Source organism: Taurulus bubalis (genome assembly GCF_910589615.1).
Source record: "Taurulus bubalis genome assembly, chromosome: 10".
NCBI classification, from domain to species: domain Eukaryota; kingdom Metazoa; phylum Chordata; class Actinopteri; order Perciformes; family Cottidae; genus Taurulus; species Taurulus bubalis.
Genome location: NC_136598.1, coordinates 437,529 through 457,526, shown reverse-complemented (window position 1 = coordinate 457,526; position 19,998 = coordinate 437,529). Strand labels below are relative to the sequence as shown.

At 43.1% G+C, this 19,998-nt stretch overlaps 2 protein-coding genes across 2 annotated transcripts in view; both read right to left on the bottom strand.

Annotated features, from left to right (window-relative positions):
* Positions 1-3,103: 3,103 nt before the first annotated feature.
* LOC306742044 (uncharacterized protein) lies at positions 3,104-9,791 on the bottom strand (the record flags this gene model as incomplete). The annotated part of the gene is made up of 6 exons (XM_079224385.1): positions 3,104-4,474; positions 5,270-5,317; positions 6,267-6,440; positions 7,407-7,563; positions 8,165-8,259; positions 9,653-9,791. 6 exons carry the CDS (start codon positions 9,789-9,791, stop codon positions 3,642-3,644), a joined length of 1,446 nt encoding a protein of 481 aa, XP_079080511.1. The 3' UTR covers positions 3,104-3,641.
* A 5,290-nt stretch (positions 9,792-15,081) lies between these two features.
* Positions 15,082-19,998, bottom strand: part of LOC306742878 (synaptosomal-associated protein 25) — a gene marked incomplete at its 5' end in the record, with an annotated part of 10,437 nt that continues 5,520 nt past the window's right edge. The window contains 2 exons of the mRNA XM_079225324.1: positions 15,082-15,383; positions 19,712-19,856. Coding sequence (XP_079081450.1) covers positions 15,318-15,383; positions 19,712-19,856 — 211 coding nt within the window. The 3' untranslated portion in view covers positions 15,082-15,317. The remainder of the gene's footprint in view (positions 15,384-19,711; positions 19,857-19,998) is intronic.

Genomic DNA, 19,998 nt, shown 5'->3' with positions numbered 1-19,998 from the left:
TCATGTTCTCAGGAGTGTATTTTAAATATCAAGCACTTCACGGGCCACAGGGCGCTTCAAGGAGTGGACCCAAACGCAGAGGCAACGGTTCAAAAAGAACATTTATTCTAACAAAAAACAAAAGAAGGCATCGAAAACACTATATATGAACAGAAATGTTGACATCTTATTCACGGGGAACACGAGACTACAAAATAAAACAGGAAACAGACAAACTCACATCATGACATCCTGACCTGAAAGATACAGTATTTCTGTATGAATGGTGCATGGCAGCTGTTAACTTCAATCCATTCAGTGATAATAGATATTAAATCCATGTTGCCACTAGTATGGTGGAAGAGAAACAAATCAAATAATTTATATAATCTTCTCAAACTGCATCATTCTATTTATATGCTGTTCATTCAGTACGGTGACACCGTGACAAACCGGTATCACTTTAATTCACGGTACTTTGATGGTTACAACATAAAGCTGGGCTGTATTGTGATATGAGACCAGATATCATCTTAGATTTTGGATATCATAATATCCTAAAATAGCAGAAGTGTCTTTTCCTTATTTGAAAGGTTGTATTACAGTAATATGATCATTTTCTGAACTCACCAGTATTGTTTACAAAATCCCATTGTGTAAATATTTTGTTAAAGCAGATTAGTTAACCCTACAATATACGAAAAAAAAAAAAAAGATAAAGGTATTTGGTGAAAAATATTGATTTCATCCATAACGCCCAGTGACAGTGTCTGCTGCCCTGTAAAGGAAAGTCAGCAAGGACCACGGTCAATAAGCAGCTTCATGAAGTCTCTATAGTTCACTCTGCAAAGTGACTTTGAAAATAATAATACATTTTATCATTATTAAAAAGCAACACATTTCTGTGTTTAAGTGAAGGTTGTATTGGACATGTAAGTATATTTCCAAATAAAAAGCAAATGTACATGATGAAACTATGAAATAGTAACGACTTTCATCAATCAAATGAAACGGGGACTTTTGTACAAAAGTGTATTGTGAAAACAAACAATATCAGTGAAAATATGAAACCAAGTGGCAAGAGTTTATTGTATTTTATAACTGTTTAACGACCCACAATATCATACATTATTATATTTCATAATTTTTTTCAGTGGAGTAAAATCCTTTCCAAAGCAAGCATAACAATTTGTTATATATATATATATATATATATATATATATATATATATATATATATATATATATATAGACGCCATGGGAGGCATACATAACTGGCCCTTAAAACCAGGAGATTTTTCTCCTGCACAATTAATTTGTGTTTTGTGTCACAAACCTTTTTTTTTTAACGAAACCATAACAGAATAATTAAGATCCAAAATTAGAAGTGTTGATTTTGCCTATGATAATTATTTGTCCTGACAGTCACAGGTCTGCTGCCTTACTTACTGCATAAAAAGTCATAAAAGACTTAAGTTGATCATTTTATTTTTCCTTTAAGATCAAATCAAATGGACTGAGAAGATTAGTGGTTGGGTTAATTTATTCATACAGAATTTAAAACTTGACATCCTTTCATGTAACATGAGATATTAATAATGTATATTTTGTAATCCTTTTAACTGATGTTTCTGTCATCTGTTCTGTATATATTATACCTTCTATTTTTAATTGTGTAATTATTAATTGCTCATTAATAATGTAATATGTGAGATTACAATACATTTCTCATGTGACGTCAATACTCACTGACGGTCTGCATCCTGACCAGAGGTTCTCCAGAGGTTCTCCAGAGGTTCTCCAGACATCAGGAGAACCACCCAATCAAACCAAGGCCTCAACGTACAACACACTGAACCGCCTGGTGCTGCCCACTTCCAATAATTGGCCCCTGGTGGCAAATCATTTTAATTTGACAGCTGCTTTTGAAGCGTTCTTCTCCACTTTGGATCCCTCGTCTCGTCTGGGTGGATCTTGAAGAGGCATTTGACGATGAAATACATGAAAAACACCTGGGTAATAAAACATGGATGATCATACATTCCCAATAAACTGCAGCCTTGATGGTAGGCCTGAGCTGCATCTCAACATGTCCAGGAAGTCAACAGCCGGGTGCATGAGAAGAAGCACCAGCGCAGAGCTCCAGACAGCCACTACAATGTTTGCATATTTGATTCATTCTTAATTCATTTCTTTGGCGATGCATTGACTGTTGCTTTGGGCCTTTTTTTCTTCTTGATCTGTCGATGAATAATCACCACTCATAAATACTTAACGAGCGCTTAACAAAAAGGCCCAACATCCAGTAACAGACTCTCAAACATGTTTTGGTCTCTTAATAATATTGATTTATTGTCAGGGTTGGGTTGTTGGAAACATCTCAGCCTCCCGGTGTCAGAGCGGTCCGGCAGTCGTGGAATCAGCTGCAGGGTTAGAAGCCCGTCGTCCAACACGCTGATCTTCAGGCCAGCCTCACAATCTGAATCTCATGGTTGTTTATTGGTGTTATTAAAAAGGAGAAAACACACACACACACACACACAAAATGCATAGGTGTGCGTACATAACACCAGTATCTTTCATAAACTGCTATTTTGTACAGAACTTTAGACACTGAACCAGTTTTAGAGTGAGCTCAACTTATTCCACCGTAAATCTAGGTTTTAATAACATGCTCACGGTAGAATGAGCTCGAGCTTCTCCTGCAGGAAACCGTCGGACCCCACAATCCTGAACCCGACACCAGGGCGAGCATCACATTTCAGTCTTCTCTTTCCAGATTTGAAGTTCACCATTTCACCCAGTCGGCGCTCGGCATGAGTTGACTAACTGGCGATGGCAAAAACATCTCATAACATTTGGTTGGTAGTAAAGTCCCACCTTGAAATTTCCATTAATAATTTGAAACACCAAACAATTTAAACATGCTTTCCATCTCCACTGCATGATAGACTTGCTGTCCTGACCGCACATGAAGGCCAATGTGAAAGCTGTTAACAGCTGTACAATTTCACAAAACATCAATTGTGTTAAAATGGTTTATTATAAATTTGTCAAAGTGGTTGTTGCATGTTCATGTTGTCCTTGTCACAACCACATCCTGTATGCATGCAGGATGTGGTTGTGACAAGGACAACATCAGCTTTCTCCACCAAACCAGGTGTTACTCCATTTGAGATTCCAATAGTCAAAAGTTACTTGGTTCATTTCCTCAGTCAGTGAGCCGGTTCCACCAGGTGACCCAGGCCACCCAACAGGTGACGTCCACCCAGTCGATCTCCGTTGGTGTGGGAATCAGTAAGACGTTGACAAGATTTCAGCAGTTTAAAACGCCTCCTTTAGAATGCTAGTTACAGTGTGGAGAACACACGGGAGAGGAAACACACCAGTCAGGCGCATGAATAAGCAGCCTGTGAGATCATGGCCTACGGCTCCTCGTGCTGCTGCCTCCGGGACAGGAGGGAACGTTTCTGTCCAGCAGCCCGAGGCTTGTGTCGTTAAATCAGCCGTCTCTTTCAAAGTTTTACCAACAGCATGGATGTTTCAAATCACAAGGACGCCGCGTGGAATCTGCTCCCGCTGACAAACTTCACCTGCGCCTGACTCGTGGTCGCCTGCCCTTTATTGATATAAAAGCCCACAACGTTGTCCACCTCCGTCTCTCAGAGGTTGGCTGTGGGAGGATGGAGCTGCGTCGCCAGCGGCCCACTGTTGGATTTGTCTCTCAGCATGGTCAGCGCCGTGCTGGAGAAATCCCTGAGAATGTCCACCGTCTCCCTCTGCAGCAGCAGAGACTCCTGCACAAACTCCTGCTGGCTCTCCACCAGCAGCTGGACAGACTGAGCCAGTATCTCCAGGGACTGGGACACCGAGGTCAGGAGCATCCTGCTGGCCCGCTGCTGCTGGAGGCCCTGAGAGGCCATCTGCGCCACGTGGTCGTGGGCCCTGCGGGAGGACGCCCCGGCCGGGAGGGGGTCGGACAGGCCGGGGCCCGAGGTAGAGGGACGCTTGGGCGGGAGGCCCGAGGAGGAGAGAGGAGGTTTGTGAGAGTTAGAAGAGGAGGGCGCAGTGGAAGCGGCAGAGGAGGAAGATACAGTGGCGGGGAGAGCGGGAGCACCGGGAGGCGGTGGGATGGAGGGTGACGGGGGCGCAGGGCGAGGGGTGCAGCTATTGGCTGCGACTGATGTGGAGGAGGAGGAGGAGGAAGCAGCAGGGAGGGAGGAGGCGGTCGTGTTGGAGCTCGGTGGCGACTGCGACGAGGGAGGAGCAGCAGAGGACGAGGCGCCGGCCGAATCAGACACGGGAGGCAAAACCGAGGCCCCGGAGGAGGAGGGTCTGGGAGAGGTGTGGTTGCGGGAGTAGGTGTGGACTGGCTTCACCCTCAGCAGGGCGTTGTCAGGCAGCGGGTCCAGAGAGGTTGAGGAGGGCGGGGGAAGAGAGGAAGGGTAGGAGGAGAACATGGAGTCGTCGTTTTCTTCAAAGTCCATGGTGCCATCTAGTAGATCACAGAGGGACAAAACAAATTATACATTTTACACTCACTTTCTCACCAGAAACGACAGAAGTATACAAAAGAAAGCCATCCTATTGGCCCAAAGAATCTCTGTCTGACCTACTTAGCATTTGGGGGTGTATTGCGGGGGGATTTTTAAGACAATAACAAGCACGCTCTGTGTAGCAGCCGGGCAGAGCTTCAGCGGCTGACTCGTTGCGGCTAACGTGGCAAGCTAACTTTTCGTCACTTTCCTGGAGGCAGGCACACGGGAACAGCTGACACTGCAATGGTGCCACTTTGCTATTGCAACTCAAATTGTGTGCGTTCTTGCCGACTATTTATTTGCAACACTAATTATGATGACAAACTCCCAGCCACCAGAATATTTCAGGTAAGATGTTTCCAGCAGACTGTCCACACAGTCTGGGTTCTAAGTATGCGGAGTGACGGCCGGCCCGTTTGAGGCTCTCACATCCCTGAAAACGACCGCAGCAAATTTCCAAACAGCCATTCGTTGGATAAACTATCCACATATTGCGAATGTAAATGGTTACGATCTCATTTGAAAACATATTAAAACTCAATAAAGTGACTTTTGTTGAGTGAAAGAGAGACAGTCAGCACAATCCGCTTAAATGTACTCAACAAGGTGAAGGAGTACATTTAGAACGCTGTATAGTGAAATTAATAATGACTCATCGTATTGTTGTTGTGAGTAAAATCTGAATCTGCCTTGTAATGGAATGTATCAAAGAGCTTTTGGGGCCTTTTGGAAGTTTTTCCCGGGGGTCTTACCTCCATCGTCAGCCAGGTCAAAATCAGAGGAGGAGTGGAAAGTATCGCCTGCAAAACATCGTAATGCAGCAGTTAGAAAATGTGCAAATTCAACATTAAATAACCGGCGTTTATTCTCCCGGTCGTCAGTGAGGAGAATCACGGTAAACCAGGAGACCGTTCTAGAGTGCAAAATCCCTCAATGGAAACAGGTTGTCTTTGCTTGTCTTGACAAATAAAGTTTATTTCATCCCCTGCCTGAGAGTTGTGGCCCTTGCTCTTTTCTGCTGCTGCCTCATATCCTCATAGCTGGCTCGATCCCCAGTCCCAGCGTCCCTGAGCAAGACAGTGAACCCCTAACTGCTCACAGGGCTGCCCACCGCCCCCCATCCAGGGATGGTCAAATGCAGAGAAGAATTTCCCCAAGGGGATTAATGAAGGATACTTTCTTTCTTTTCTTTCTAAAAGATGTATAAAATATATATTTTGACCAATTTACAAAAAAGGCCCACCTAATTTAAAAAAAATGTTTATCATATTAGCCTACACTATGTATTGAATATTTCCACCTCTTTGCTGGCCGTCAGACAGCCTCTTCTGACAAAGCCATGAGACTCCTTTGACAAAAGCATTGTATCTTGGGGAACGCTGGAGCTGTGGTTCTACCGTTAGTGTGTGTTACTTTGGGACGTCTGTGTTTTAAAAGGGTTAGTTCAGATGAACTGGTAGGAGAACCCGGGGAAGACCCAGGACACGCTGGAGGGATTATACCTCTCAGCTGGCCGGGGAACGCCTTGGGGTCCCCCAGAATGAGCTGGAAAGTGTTGCGGGTGAGAGGGAAGCCTCCCTGACCTCTCTTAGGTTCTAGCTCACTCTAGCAGCCACCTTGGTTCATGAGGTTGCCATATTGGTGTCCTTTCACACCAGTGGTGTTCACTGGTGTGAAAGGACACCAATATGGCATTTCCTGCCGCCTGGTGCAGACCCGCTGCGTTCGTTATTGTCCCGCTCTACTCACCACCAGGTTCTTTCTCTGGAGAGGAGAGAGGAGACATGTCGTAGGAGGCCCCTCCAGGTATAGAGTGGGAACTGTCCGTCAAGCTGAGGTAGGAGTAGGTGGCAGGGTTGGTGGGTGGCCCTTTATTGTAAAGCTTGGAAAAGTCTTCGTCGAAGTCCAGATCACTGTCGCCGCCTGAGAACCGACAAACGGACACAAGTTAGTTCATTAGAAACATTCGATTCAACTGAAAGGATGTCTGATCCTTTTTGACGGTTTGATCTAAAGCAGTGGTTCTCAACTGGTCTGCTACGGGACCCACCATCAACCCTGAATGACGAGCCACGACCCAAATCGAGGAACATTCTCAACTTCTCAAATGTATTGAATGAAAAGATGGTGCAGTTTGCACCTGAGATAGGAACTATTCCCTTTTACACTCAATTAGCTGCTAAAAGTGCATCTTCAGGACACGAGGTATTACAACATACATAACAATTCAGAATCTTCAGCCATTTTAAACAGACTCAACAGCTTTCATGCACAAACAAAAAAGTCCAACAACTAAGAAGTAGTTTCAAAAAGACTGAAATGACCGAACTTTAACTGAGAACACACACTCACTGAATCAAACACTTTACTGTGGAACAAGTCACTGTCAGCTCTTCCAACAATTCAAAATAAATTAAACAAAAAGTGCAATTCAAAAGGACTCATGTATACAAAATTAACTTTTCTTGTGATCAGTAGGTAAATACTGAAAAACATTGTGCTGTACAGAAAATTAAGCAGCACTCGATAATCCTCACGACCCCAGAGTTTTTTACCTCAATAGAGCAGTGTTGAACCACACACACACACACACAATAAATTTCGCTCAATCGTCCCCAGAGTAAATATGTATTCATTTATATCTCAAGCTACGCATCTTCCAAACATTCGGACAATAAAATCACATTTTTCAAAACACACAAATCAAGAGGAAATGTACTTCTTGGTCTCAGCTACAAACTCTTGTGAGATCTGACAACGACGCTCTTGATCGCACGAGGAAACACATTTTCAGAATGCTAAATATAATAACTGTTTCACTAACTATTTCAGGGGCAAGGTCTGTCTAATGCTTCATTCCACTATGCATTGAGGCCTGCATCTGCTCACCTCCTCGAGGGCTCATCATGAGAATCTTATTGACCATCCTCTCCACGGGGCCCAGGTTCTTCTTCCGCACGTTGCTGCCATTGGGGCCCCGGAAGGCGATGGCGCGTCGCTTCCCATCACATTTCAGGTCCGCCCATTTCTTCATGATCTGACGCACCTGTGAGAAAGTGAAACCTCCTTCAAAAAGTCTTCCACTGTGACACAATCATTTACACCGATACAACGGCTGCATATAGGAACCTGCTGCTACTTCTGTCATATTCATGTAATGAGCTGTAACTCTGTTACGCTGTTCATTCTGGATACATGACATCTGTTGCTTCTGTCTGTCCGGGGAGAGGGATCTTTTCTAGTTTTTCCTGATCCGATGAGAGGTCCCGTGGCAGGGACCTCTCATCGGATCACAATCTCTTATGTGTACAGATTGTAAAGCCCTCCGAGGCAAATTTGCATTTGTGATTTTGGGCTGTACAAAATAAACTGAATTTGACTACAACCTCTGCTGAGGCTTCAAACTAGAGCTGAGCATGGATATTAAAATAAATAATCAATAAATAATTCAAATTAAACAAACAATTTGAGAAGGTTCTTGGTTGAGTTAAATTCAAGTTGTTCCAAATGTTCTATCTCTAAATAAAAAGAATAACTAAATGATGTCTGAGAATATACCTTAAATGTAAATAGGCAAAAAGAATAAGAAATAGCATGTGAATTATTACCAACATGACTAAAAATAGATGCTGATCACAATAACAAACCTCTCTGTGATTCTCTCCCAGACTGTTGATCTGATTGGTGATTTCAAACCAGGTCTGTTTCTTGGCTTCAGCCGACACGCCTTGGTTGAACTTCCCTACAGGGAGAAACATCGTCAGTCCTGGTGCCGTTAAACAATGGGGGGCGTGTCTGCGGCGAGTCAGGGGAAGTCGCCACTCAGGTGCCGAACAGCGGCGAGCGAACGTCACTCGTCGAGTGGGTGGAGCCACAGTTTTATGGTCATAGTATGGAGGAGCTGCGTTTCTTTTGTGTACAAATAGATAGATAAATAGATAGAAATAGTGTCTTTTTGTAGACTTAATACTTACAATATGCAATACTGCTGTACTATACTGAATATTGTTTTGCTACTACTACATTTCACTTCATAATATTACACTTATATGCCATAATATGTATAATGTACCAGCCTTTTTATTTTATTTTTATTTGACCATATTATGTCATACTGTTACACCACTTTACTTTGAGGAGACGTCACTGTTAGTCTAGAACACTGAATAATGTTTCCACCAGTAAACCTGAACATGCACACCTCTCTCTGTGTGACAGTGATTATAACCGCATAACTATATAGATTATAATTTACTAGAGGATACACTTTTTTTCTACACATAGATCTCGAACCCTTGAATATGAACAGGAGCCCGGCCATCCTACGGAGGAAACTCATTTCGGCCGCTTGTTAGATTAGGTAGGTCGTGTATTAGGTGTGTCGGTAGGTGTCACAAACTGCCAGTGCCAATATCTGTCAGAGAAGAGCCACCAGTAGTCAGACAGGTGCCACCACTAGGGGGCCAGTAGTCAGACAGGTGCCACCACTAGGGGGGCAGTAGTCAGACAGGTGCCACCACTAGGGGGCCAGTAGTCAGACAGGTGCCACCACTAGGGGGCCAGTAGTCAGACAGGTGCCACCACTAGGGGGCCAGTAGTCAGACAGGTGCCACCACTAGGGGGCCAGTAGTCCCTAACTAGCTTGTCATTAAAAACCGGTGAGAGGGAAATGAAGCCGCTGTAGACATCTTAACGCTGATTGGCCAAGACTCGACACGTTGCATCAAAGATGTTTTATTGCGAAGATCACAACATCAGCTTTTCTCCGTGTCTCACTCTAATCTCAGAAACGCTGACCACCCCTCAAAGAAAAACTCTTTGGATCTACACGATTCACGTCGATGACATATTTTGATTTCAAAACGGCAAATTTCGCCAAAAGGTGACAAGTTTGCAGGTATGATTATTAGTTAACCAAAGGATTAAATAGGGGCCATATAGTCTATTCAGAGCATTAATATAGCAGGCAATCGAAATGCTCCCAAACTCGCATTGTGCACCTTTAATCAAATGATACTGTATTCTGTGGGTGAACCGCTTTCTACAAGCCCAACCCCAAAGATCCAGCTAAATGAAATGAGTCAAGATAATCTCCTCCCTAAAGTTCAAAACACAAACACCCCCTTCCTACTCACTGAGGATGATGTATCTGTTCATCTTCACTGCCTCCAGCAGCAGTTTGACCTCATTGAAGGAGAACCTCGGTTTGAGCCTCGACGCTCTCACTCCTGCCGCCTTCAACTCTTCATCGTCCTCACGCCAAGAGGCAGACATGGCTCCACCGTTGCCTTTTCCCACTCCTCTTCTGTCGGCCTACGACAACTCAGTTTGTAAACAAATTCAAATTCCAGGACTGCCTGGGCCTGATCCACCTGCCAGTCTGGACTGAAGACACCTGTCAGGGCCTGCAACGAGTGAGAGACAGCCAGGGAAAGATTGAGGGGGAGGAGGCAAGAGAGAGAATACAGAGGGGGAGAATGCAAGACGAAGAAAAACACAATGTTAAACGACGAACTGAGCAACTCTAAGTAAACAGAAATAAGAGCTCTGATTCTCAAACTCAACATACCAACTGTTTCACGCCACAACTCGGCACTGACATTATGTTTACTGCAGAGCGTTTTACTGTAAATATATATATATATATATATATATATATATATATACTAAGTAAGGGTGTACTGCTCGTGCAAATTTTAAAGGGTGACTCTGGTTTAGTGGTTAGCATGCACGTCTTTCAATTAGAGGATCGGTGGTTCGATCCCCAGCTCTGCTAGTCCTTGAGCAAGACACTTAACCCCGATTTGCTCCGCGTTGCTGGTCTACGGTGTATAGAGCAAAAATGTAAATCGCTTTGGATAAAAGCGTCAGCTATATGAAATGTAGCTTAAGGCTGGTCCGAGTCATTTCATTGAGCATGTGCTGATAATGAGACCCAATTTCGATTGTTCTATTTTCCTCCATAATACAGCTGCACAGTGCTCACTTAAAGTAGTCTCCATTCAAGTTATTCAAATCAATCCAATAGATGTGTTTCACGATAGGGAAAAAAAGGCTGTCCCTGAAGGTTTTTTAATTTTCTATAAAAAACCTGTGTAATCTTATTGGTCTTGAGGGTTGCTTCAGTGCTCCCTTTGTGTGTGTGTGTGTGTGTGTGTGTGTGTGTGTGTGTGTGTGTGTGTGTGTGTGTGTGTATATATATATATATAAAAAAAATAACTCCCACTCACAAAAAATTGAAATAGCCTAAATAGCAGTGACTTTAGAAAGTAAAAAAGTAATATAAAAGCAAGATTTTGACTCTGAAATAGAGTAAATCTTTGATATGCACTTTAATAATAATAATAGCTGATATCAGTCCAGATCGTGCCGTTATTACTGCCACAATGAAAAGACAGTGGCCTGCAACTGAAAACTGCAAAGTTTCCACAGAAGGCCGGCCCACTTAGAAAACTGACACTTAGCCTTTAGGAGTAAAAACGGTCAAAAAATAGTAAACTATAAATGTGCTTTTATTGACACGTGCTGAATGACAGGTTTGCACCTGTACTTTCAAACCTGAGATTTGTTTTAAATCATTCGTCTTACATGATGCTTTGCCAAATGAAGACATTTAAATAATGCATTATTTACTGTATTTTTCATTCTTGCTGAACCGAGCGATTACCAGTGAAATGAAAAAGCTCATCTATAAACACAGGGACTTCCAGTATTTAACAAATACAACACGGTGGGTTCTGCCCTGTGGATCATATTGTCCAACACTTGGCGGCAGTATAAAACAGAATCCAATTGTGAGACATGTTTATTCTTCTTCCTTCTTATCAAGATAAATAAAAGCAGGTTTCAAAGCCACGATTGCGCGACTCGTCAATCACAAGCAGTGCGGTAAAAGCAGGTAGCGGGTGCACTTGTTCAGCCACACTTTGACTCCCATCAGCTAATCTCATGGGGTCATAAAGTCACAACCTCAAAAAGGATTTCTCCAGATTTGATAAAACAAATTAATTCAGTCCTTTATCTTCCCGTCAAGACTCCTATGCTCTTGAAACATAAGAGTGCCACTGATGGCGAAAGGTGAAAACGGGCCACATGGAGATTACAGACTTTCTGCTCGATATCTTTATAGCCGAGTCACAGCCATCTACCCATGCTCCACTGGAAGCAGAGCAACAATGACTCCCAAGTGCCGACATCTAATCCCCACACCAGCATTGTAGTCTCTCAAGGTCTCCATTTTAATTGTGTTTCTGTTTTAGACAGATCTCTTGGTTTTACTTCAAGGCTCCAGACCATAATTGTCCCTGTGCCTCAGTCCCCAATGAGTCCCCAATGCATCCCAGGTATTTGCGGCTTCGCTGCATTTTATATGGTGACTGTCGGCATTATTTGTTCCATAAAAATTGCTTGGTCTGTAAAATGCCTATCCTAGTTTATTCAAAATCATGTCATTAATAGTACTCTTATACATGCATACAGTGTGAGTGTGTGTGTGTGTGTGTGTGTGTGTGTGTGTGTGTGTGGCAATAAAAGACGTGGATGAAGAGGAATTTCCTTCTTTTTTTCTGTGGGTATTTCTATGAGAATGTGGCTCTGGTTTTGCATGTTGCACATGTTATCGTAGGAGAGTCATGCAGTACGGGTCTGGGTCTCAGTCATGACCTGGTCTCGGTTTGGGTCGTCTTGACTACAACATTGTGAAAGAACTCAAGTTACCACAGTGGAAGAAAGAAAATGTCATGGCTGGAGAAGAAAATCTATCAAAAATCATAAATCACAAGGAAACAGAAGTAAGATCGTTTTCATAGGCGTGTTCCTACGCCACCTCCTTCTGGTTGAATTGTAGATTAAAAAAATACCTGAGTGAAGAATTACACTCTAGGATGAGTAATGTTTTATTGTTCGGTAATAAGCGTTTCCCTTTTTTTCCACTGTCAAGTGAAAGCTGAAGTGAAGCTGGAATTAACAGACAACATGGAGCTTTAGTGAAGCTCTTCTTCAAACTCCCCAATGTAAAGAGAAAGTGGGTGTAGTGTTAGTTAGCAGCTGAACAGACCATTTACTGACTAAACAGTGTCCTCTTCAACCTGACCCCGAGGAGACTACAGAGGCCGAAGAAAAGCAGAACTCCACAGTCAGAGCCCGGCGGCACCACTGTGGCTCAAAGATGACAGATGGTCACGTGGCCTTTTCTGGACTGGAACATGAAGTCAACAGGATGTGCAACACTGTGGGGAAGATTGAGTCATTGCAGTCTTCTTTAGGAGCCAAAGCAGTAAATGTATGTAAGCAATACATTTGGTGTCCGAATTATCGTGGTTTTTAATTCAAATAGTTATTAAAAAAGGAGTCTTTACTTTCATTTGAGTAGTCAGACTATTATAGTACGTTACTATATCGATAACTGAAGTTGTATTGCCATGTGTTCTCAGTCCTCTGTTATGTAGTGATCATAATATACATTGGGTCCCTCCTCCAAGACCAGATGCTACGTCCCAAGAGGACCCTTCGAAATTAAGTTGAACCCAAAAGACTGTTAGGGGAGTCAAGCGCCTCGCATTCATGCAACGTCGCCCGTATTGTTTTCCTGCAGTGGCCTTTGTGTTCGTCTCTAACGCCTCTCACCACGCTGGTGAGAGGCGTTAGAGACGAACACAAAGGCCCTCCGTGAACAGCTCATGAACGAGTCAACAACTATTGAGGAGAACTTCTTAATACGAGGATGTAAACTGCCACTGTGTTCGCTCCGACCACGTGGCCCGTCGGAGCTAATCAGCGGCGAGCTCCTCGGGTCTTTGTTGAGCTCGTGCCTGCTGCTTCTCCCCCTGCCGCGCGTGCCTGGCCGCTCGCGCAGGCAGCCCCGACAGACTCCGCCATCTCTCGTGCGCTGACGTTAACGCAACAAATACAAATAAAGCGGCGACACGGGATCCGCGGCGGGTTTCGATGAACATGCGTGGAATGCATCGTTTTAGCTTTTTTAAACGCGCGTTCACGTGTTGTATGTGTACGCCGAGTGGCTGCAACACGTTACACTGCGCTCGAGCTCGAAATGTCCGCCTCGCTCCGGTGCGACACTGGTTTATTTAATGCATCGTAGCTATCACCGGTTCACGCTTTGCCGCGACGAAGCACGCGCGCGGTCTGTCATTGCGAACGACTCGCGGCGGTTAAAACCTGCTGAATATGTTGAAAATAATTACCAGGGAAAATGGCGTTGCTCTCTCCCTCCCCTCCTTCCTCCGTCGGTTCTCCCGAAAGTTCGGAGTGTCGAGAGAAGAACGGAACTGCGCAGACTCCGAATTTTTTTTTCTTCTCTCCCTTGAACGCGCAACATTTTTGCAGCTCTCCGCGCGCCCCCAGCTGCCCCGGATACAGCGCGCACCAATCACTAACAATCCCGAAGGAACGTACCACAAGACGCACAAATTGTGCGCAAGGAACGTTATTGTTCGTATTTCATGAGCAAACACCCTCACGATGCCGACAACTCCCACAGACCCCCACTCCTCTGAACACAATTAATTAGACCCCACCAGGCCCCTTTTCATTCATAGCTAGTACTTTAGCATGACATAACTATGCATGCGCTTTAGTTGCGCCATTGCACGCAGTCGTAAACCAGCTCTGTGACGAGCATGGAGGACTGCATAGGTCAACAAAGGCCATCAGCGTGTTTGTACAAATATATTATTAATAACCGTATTTTAATCCCAGTATTAGGCCACGCACTCACACCACAATGGAGATCAAGACCGGATGTTTCATGGCAGCTCATGAAACAATGTGAGCCTGTGGAATTGGCTTTAATGAAAACACACACACACACACACACGCGAGGTTTTGGTGGTGGCAGCAGCAAACGCCCCGTGATTCCCTATCACGCGTTGGAACCAGATGAGAAAGACGGCATCAAGCCATCGTCATCTCACCACCATTTTATATCTCGCGTGCAGCAGGGAGAAGATGGAGAGGAGCAGGGTCCGCGTCCGTTCGCTTGGTGTCGCCAGAGATCTTCCTCTGGGGGCGAATGCGTGTTTCTCTCCTCTGGGCAATACCCGGAAGCGCCTGCAGAGGGCGCCATCACGCACGTGTTTCACACTCGATGGATCGTTTCAGAATAGAGAGAGAGAGCGAGGGGTGAGGGGTGAGTGATGACACAGAGGGGGTAGAGGGGTATTTTTTTATTTCTGGAGATGTGGACATATATCCTGCACACATGGAGTTATTAGATCTTGTTTTGTGGGGATTATCTGCCCGGTGGAAGTTAAGACGTCGGACCCAGCAAAGCCACTTTTCGCAGGGGTTGTTTTCCACGTGTTCACGTTTGTGGTATCGGTTCTGGATTTTACTTTGACTCCTGCTCTCTGCTGCTGCTGGTGGTGATGGTGCCGCTGCAGTGACCCAGTTTCCCCTACAGGCACCATTAAAGCTTCCCTGTATAACTCTGCTGAGTGACCAGAGGCCACCTCCAGAGGGAAACACAGGGAAATGCAAGGGACAAAGGCCCTGAAACAGAGTCATAATAACCCTGTGACATGTAAAAGGATTATGTCGTATCAATATCAGACTCCCTATCACGCCGAGAGTAAACAGAGATAATGGACACCTCACTACTGAGTCAGTCCCTAGAGGAATACCACAGCAGTAACGTCACACGAAAGAAAACACTTCTAAAAAAAACACCTATGCAAAGTAGAGAATGACAGCAGCAACACTTTGGCAAAGCATGCAGAAGCGCAGGCTAATTGCAAGTCGGGTGAATTAGTAGAAAAAGAGTGAAATAAAAGAGCGCTCCATCTATCGTTTGATGAGGTTGTTGGCTTTCTGGTTGGCAGCGTCGATGCGGGACATGTTGAGAATAGCCTGCAGACGAGAGAGAGAGAAAAGAAACAGGACGGGTGAATGAGTGACGGAACCACTGGAGCCTTTCTCTCAAAGTTCAGGCTGGCTTTATTGCATCGGCAAGAATACGCTCTTCCCAAAGCAGGCTGTGCAAGAGAGGAACAAAATACAAAATAAAGCAATGGTTAAATACTAGCATCAAAATATAGACAAATTATTACGTTTTTTTTTGTTTTTTTTACAATTTGTATGCATCTCCTAAAGCAGGGGTTCTTAATCTTTTTGACCTCGGGGCCCAACTTTTCAAGTACAAAGTGCCCCATTCACATATTAACACTGTATTGGTTTATTAACTAACTGATCTCACTCTTGGTTTGACTTGCATTCAATAACTAAATCAAATCTACCTACAGTTTAACAAGCAAAAACCTTGTCAAATAAATGACATGATGCAATGTGATCATCACAAAGACATTTATTGATCATGTGTATGTAACCAGTGTTGGGTAACGAGTTACAAAGTAACGGATTACAGTAACGATATTACTATTACAGGTAACAAAGTAAAGTAACGCATTACACTCAACATGTTGGTAACTACACTACTTTACTAGACCTCAGGAACGCGCTTTCCTGCGTTACTCAAGACATTTTTACCAGTTCGAAAAATTCTCTTTTCACACGACACTTCCTGCATGAACAACCTATCACAGAACTCCGGCACTCCGCAGGACAATGAAACGCATTGTGGCACTCCGCTGCCACAAAGCCCAAATTCAAGGCCCGCTGGCTCAAAGATGAGAAGAGATGCTGTTAAAAGCCTGCTAATTTCTGAGTGTCGTCCACGGATTCCTGATGAGCCACAGATTGGACCAGCAGTTCAGAGCCCAACCACCTCCAGTCACACTGACTTTTTTGATTTTGAAGAGGAGTTTTCCTACACGGCAGAAACAGAAGTCATGGAGTACTTAAAAATGCTCGGATCCAACTGGGAGGTTCTGTCCAGGTTCCCTAGGATTAAGGATATTGCAAAGCAATACAACACTCAATACCATCAAGTGCACCTGTCGAAAGGCTTTCAGCTTGGGCAGTATTGTTCTGACCCCAAGGAGGAACAGGCTGTCGGATAAAAGATTCAAGAGACTTTTACTCATGCGATACAATCGCTATTTTGAAGAATAGAGAAAAATGATAAACTTCATAGGATGTAGTGCACTTTCTGTTTATTTAGGCAATGATGAAGTGGATTTTCTGTTTACTTAATTGCATTTTCTGTTTCTATTTTATTGGGTTAAGTGCATTTCTGTTTCTATTTTATGGGAAAAAGTGCCATTTATTTTTCTTAAACCACTACAATGCTTCCTATAACAAGCTGGTTTTGTTCTTAGGAGTCGGCCCCCGTTTGGTTTAGTGGGGTCTCATGTTTCCAAAAGCCTGTTTCAATGTGTTATGCTGTTTGACCTGAATGTCCCCACCATACACAGCCTCTTGGATCCTGTTGTTTGTGGATTCTAAAGTGAGGCATATTTCTTTGGTCAGACAGTGTGAACAGGGTTAATGTTCCTTCAAGTTAATGGCTGAGTTTTATATGCCATTTTGTTTTACATGTTTGCAATACACTATGTGGAAAGGCTAAGAGACGCCCTTTATTGAACATTGAACATAAAGTGATGAAAGGGCCATGATGTTTGTCCAGGTATCTTTGCGGTTAATTTGGACATTTGCTTAAAAAAAAGGAAAGTAAAGTAACTAGTAGTGAAGTTACTTTTCAAATGCAGTAACTAGTAAAGTAATCTAGTTACAATTTTCAGAAATAACTAGTAACTTGTAACTAGTTACTTTTTCTGAGTAACTACCCCAACACTGTATGCAAACCTGCACATACAACAAGTCATGGAACAAATCAAGCTAATACAAGAACTAAGTTAAAGGCTCAAGTCAGGCGTATTAACACACAAACTAATTATTCGATTTTTCAACAAAAACAAGGGAGACTAAAAAAAAACTGAGATTTGAAATTTGATAAATAATATGTGGTAATAAAATAAATACACTGCACAATTATTAGGAAAGCAGTTTTTTTTTAGGATTAATTGTATTATTGAACAACTACAGTGCTCTCGGTTAATCCACAATGTTAATAAACCTCAAACCTGAATATTTAAGACAGTAAAAGTGAGGTTTTTACGTTCTTAGGAGAATGTGTGTGAATGTGTGTTCACAATTATTGGGAAACTATTAGTGTGCACACAATTCAAAATAATATATTTAAAAAAATGATATATATATAATTAAATAAACTCTAAATAACATTTAAATGAAGTGCAAATTAAAATGTAGCCTTATAATCTGTGAATGATTTGCTTCAGCAGTCTTCATGGTTGCAGAACCAGAAGTTGCTCTTCATATCTGTGACAGCTGGCTTTCACAGCACATTGGAGTTGCCAGTCAGTGACAGACAGACCTTTCCTGCATCTGGAATACACTGTCCTTTAGCTGGAAAAATCCAACCGGCTTTCCCACGAGCGTTGGATGTTTGGTTCTTTAGATACCGCTTTAGCTGTGAAGCCTTCAGTGCTGCGTTAGCTAGCGAGGGAAGCGTTAGCTAGCGTTAGCTAGCAATAGCCCTCACTCCACACAGGCTCAGGGCTCAGTGGATGGATTGATCAATGGATTTCCATGACTTTTCCATAACTTTAAACCAAATTTCCATGACCAAACATTTAGTGAAGTCTGGGTGTAAACAGTAAAAAGTGAGTAAATGTAGTATTTAAACTAACAATGAGAATACAAAGCATACAGTAAATCTTAAATGACACAAATGAATAAGACAATACTTTGATTAAAAGAATAAGCATTTATATAGATGCCTGTATAGTTTCCTAATTTATGTTGTTTATATGTTGTCTATCTTTTACTCTCTTTTTTTGTAACTGTTTTTACTTTTTTAACTGTTTTTGCACTATGTTTATATGTTGTTTATAGGTTATATGTTGTCTATTTTTTTACTTTTTTAACTGTTTTGCACTATTATTTTATGTCAGACAGTAGAGAAACCTAACTTCAGGTCCTCTGTATGCACAAATGGAGGAAGTGACAATAAAACTGATTCTGACTTTGACTTTTGACTTGTATGCCTGCTTATATTTTGAGCGTCTTTCTTTTAAACGCATATTCATTATTTCAAACTCAGCGTAAATGAACGTCATGAACACATGAATATAACACATTTACATGACTTTACAAAACTTTTGGGATTTTTTTCAGGACTTTCCCAGGCCTGGAAATAACCATTTTAAAATTCCATGACTTTTTTAAGTTTTCCATGACCGTACGAACCCTGTAAAGAGAGCAAGATCACGACTCCGGGTGGGGATGGTCACTAGTGGGTCTGCAGCACCAACACACAGTGGGCCGCACTGGGCTGTGTCAGGAGGAGGACATCCTGTACGTGAGGGGAGCAGCACCCGAGGAGTCAGGGGACTAATGATGCTGTCATGCTAACTCGAGGGCGAGTCCTCTCCGCCTGGGGAGCAGCGAGAGTAGTGAGGAAATGTGTGTGTGTGTGTGTGTGTGTGTGTGTGTGTGTGTGTGTGTGTGTGTGTGTGTAGGAGTGGTCCATGATTGCGGTCTGCAGGATCAGACAGGAGCTTTGTTTTAAACACTTTCCTGTTTGATGTTTGTATTGTCTTTATACTATTATTTGGACATACACTAAAGGCATTAAGCCACAAATAGTTGTTTGCTGCTTTATTATGTTCAGGATGTTAAATACTGCTCCTTCAATGCTCCGAATCACATATGGAGAACCCTGGAGTGAATGCTGTATTTAGAATATTTTCACCGTTTTACCTGCTGCATGTATGTAGGTGGGAACATCTTTTCAGAGGGAAAACAGCATTTTCACACTAAAAAGGCTGTACTTCCACCAAAATGTGAACGTTTAGATTTGAATACATAAGGAACACCACTGGGAAACTAATATTGAAAAACCTTAAAGAAATACAAATAAATTGGTGGTAGGTGTGTGAATGTGAAAGTGAGCATTGCCTATCTCTACGTCACGCTCCCTGCAGCCCTACACAGGCAACATGATTATTTCTCTGGTTTTCTAATTCAATTTATTTACTCATTGTCCCAGTGGTGATTCTCCTCTAATTGGGTTATATATTGGTTTCAGAACTCCTGTCTGCAAGCGGACATGTTCTCCTGGTCAATCAATTAACATGTGAAGTGAAAATTGTTCTGGTAATATGTACGGTCGCCCGATGCTGCTTGCTTCATTTATTTGTGGCCCGACTGTGATGTTTGCTGACACTTAGTGAAACCGGCTCAGTGCTGTTGATTACCTTCCCCTGGATGCGTTCGATCTGGACGTTCTGCGTGTCGATCTCGTTGCCCATGTCCAGGGCCATGCTCTTCAGGTTCCCGATGATGCTGCCGACGTGAGACAGGTTCTCCTCCATCTCGTTCTCCCGGGCGTCGTTAGTCACCCTGAGATAGAGCAGAGTAAACTGTGTGTGTGTGTGTGTGTGTGTGTGTGTGTGATTATGCCCAGTTGCCTGCATGACTGATGACTGGTGGTATTACATTACACAGCTGCCTCTCCTAACACAACAGACAAGTGGCCTACAAT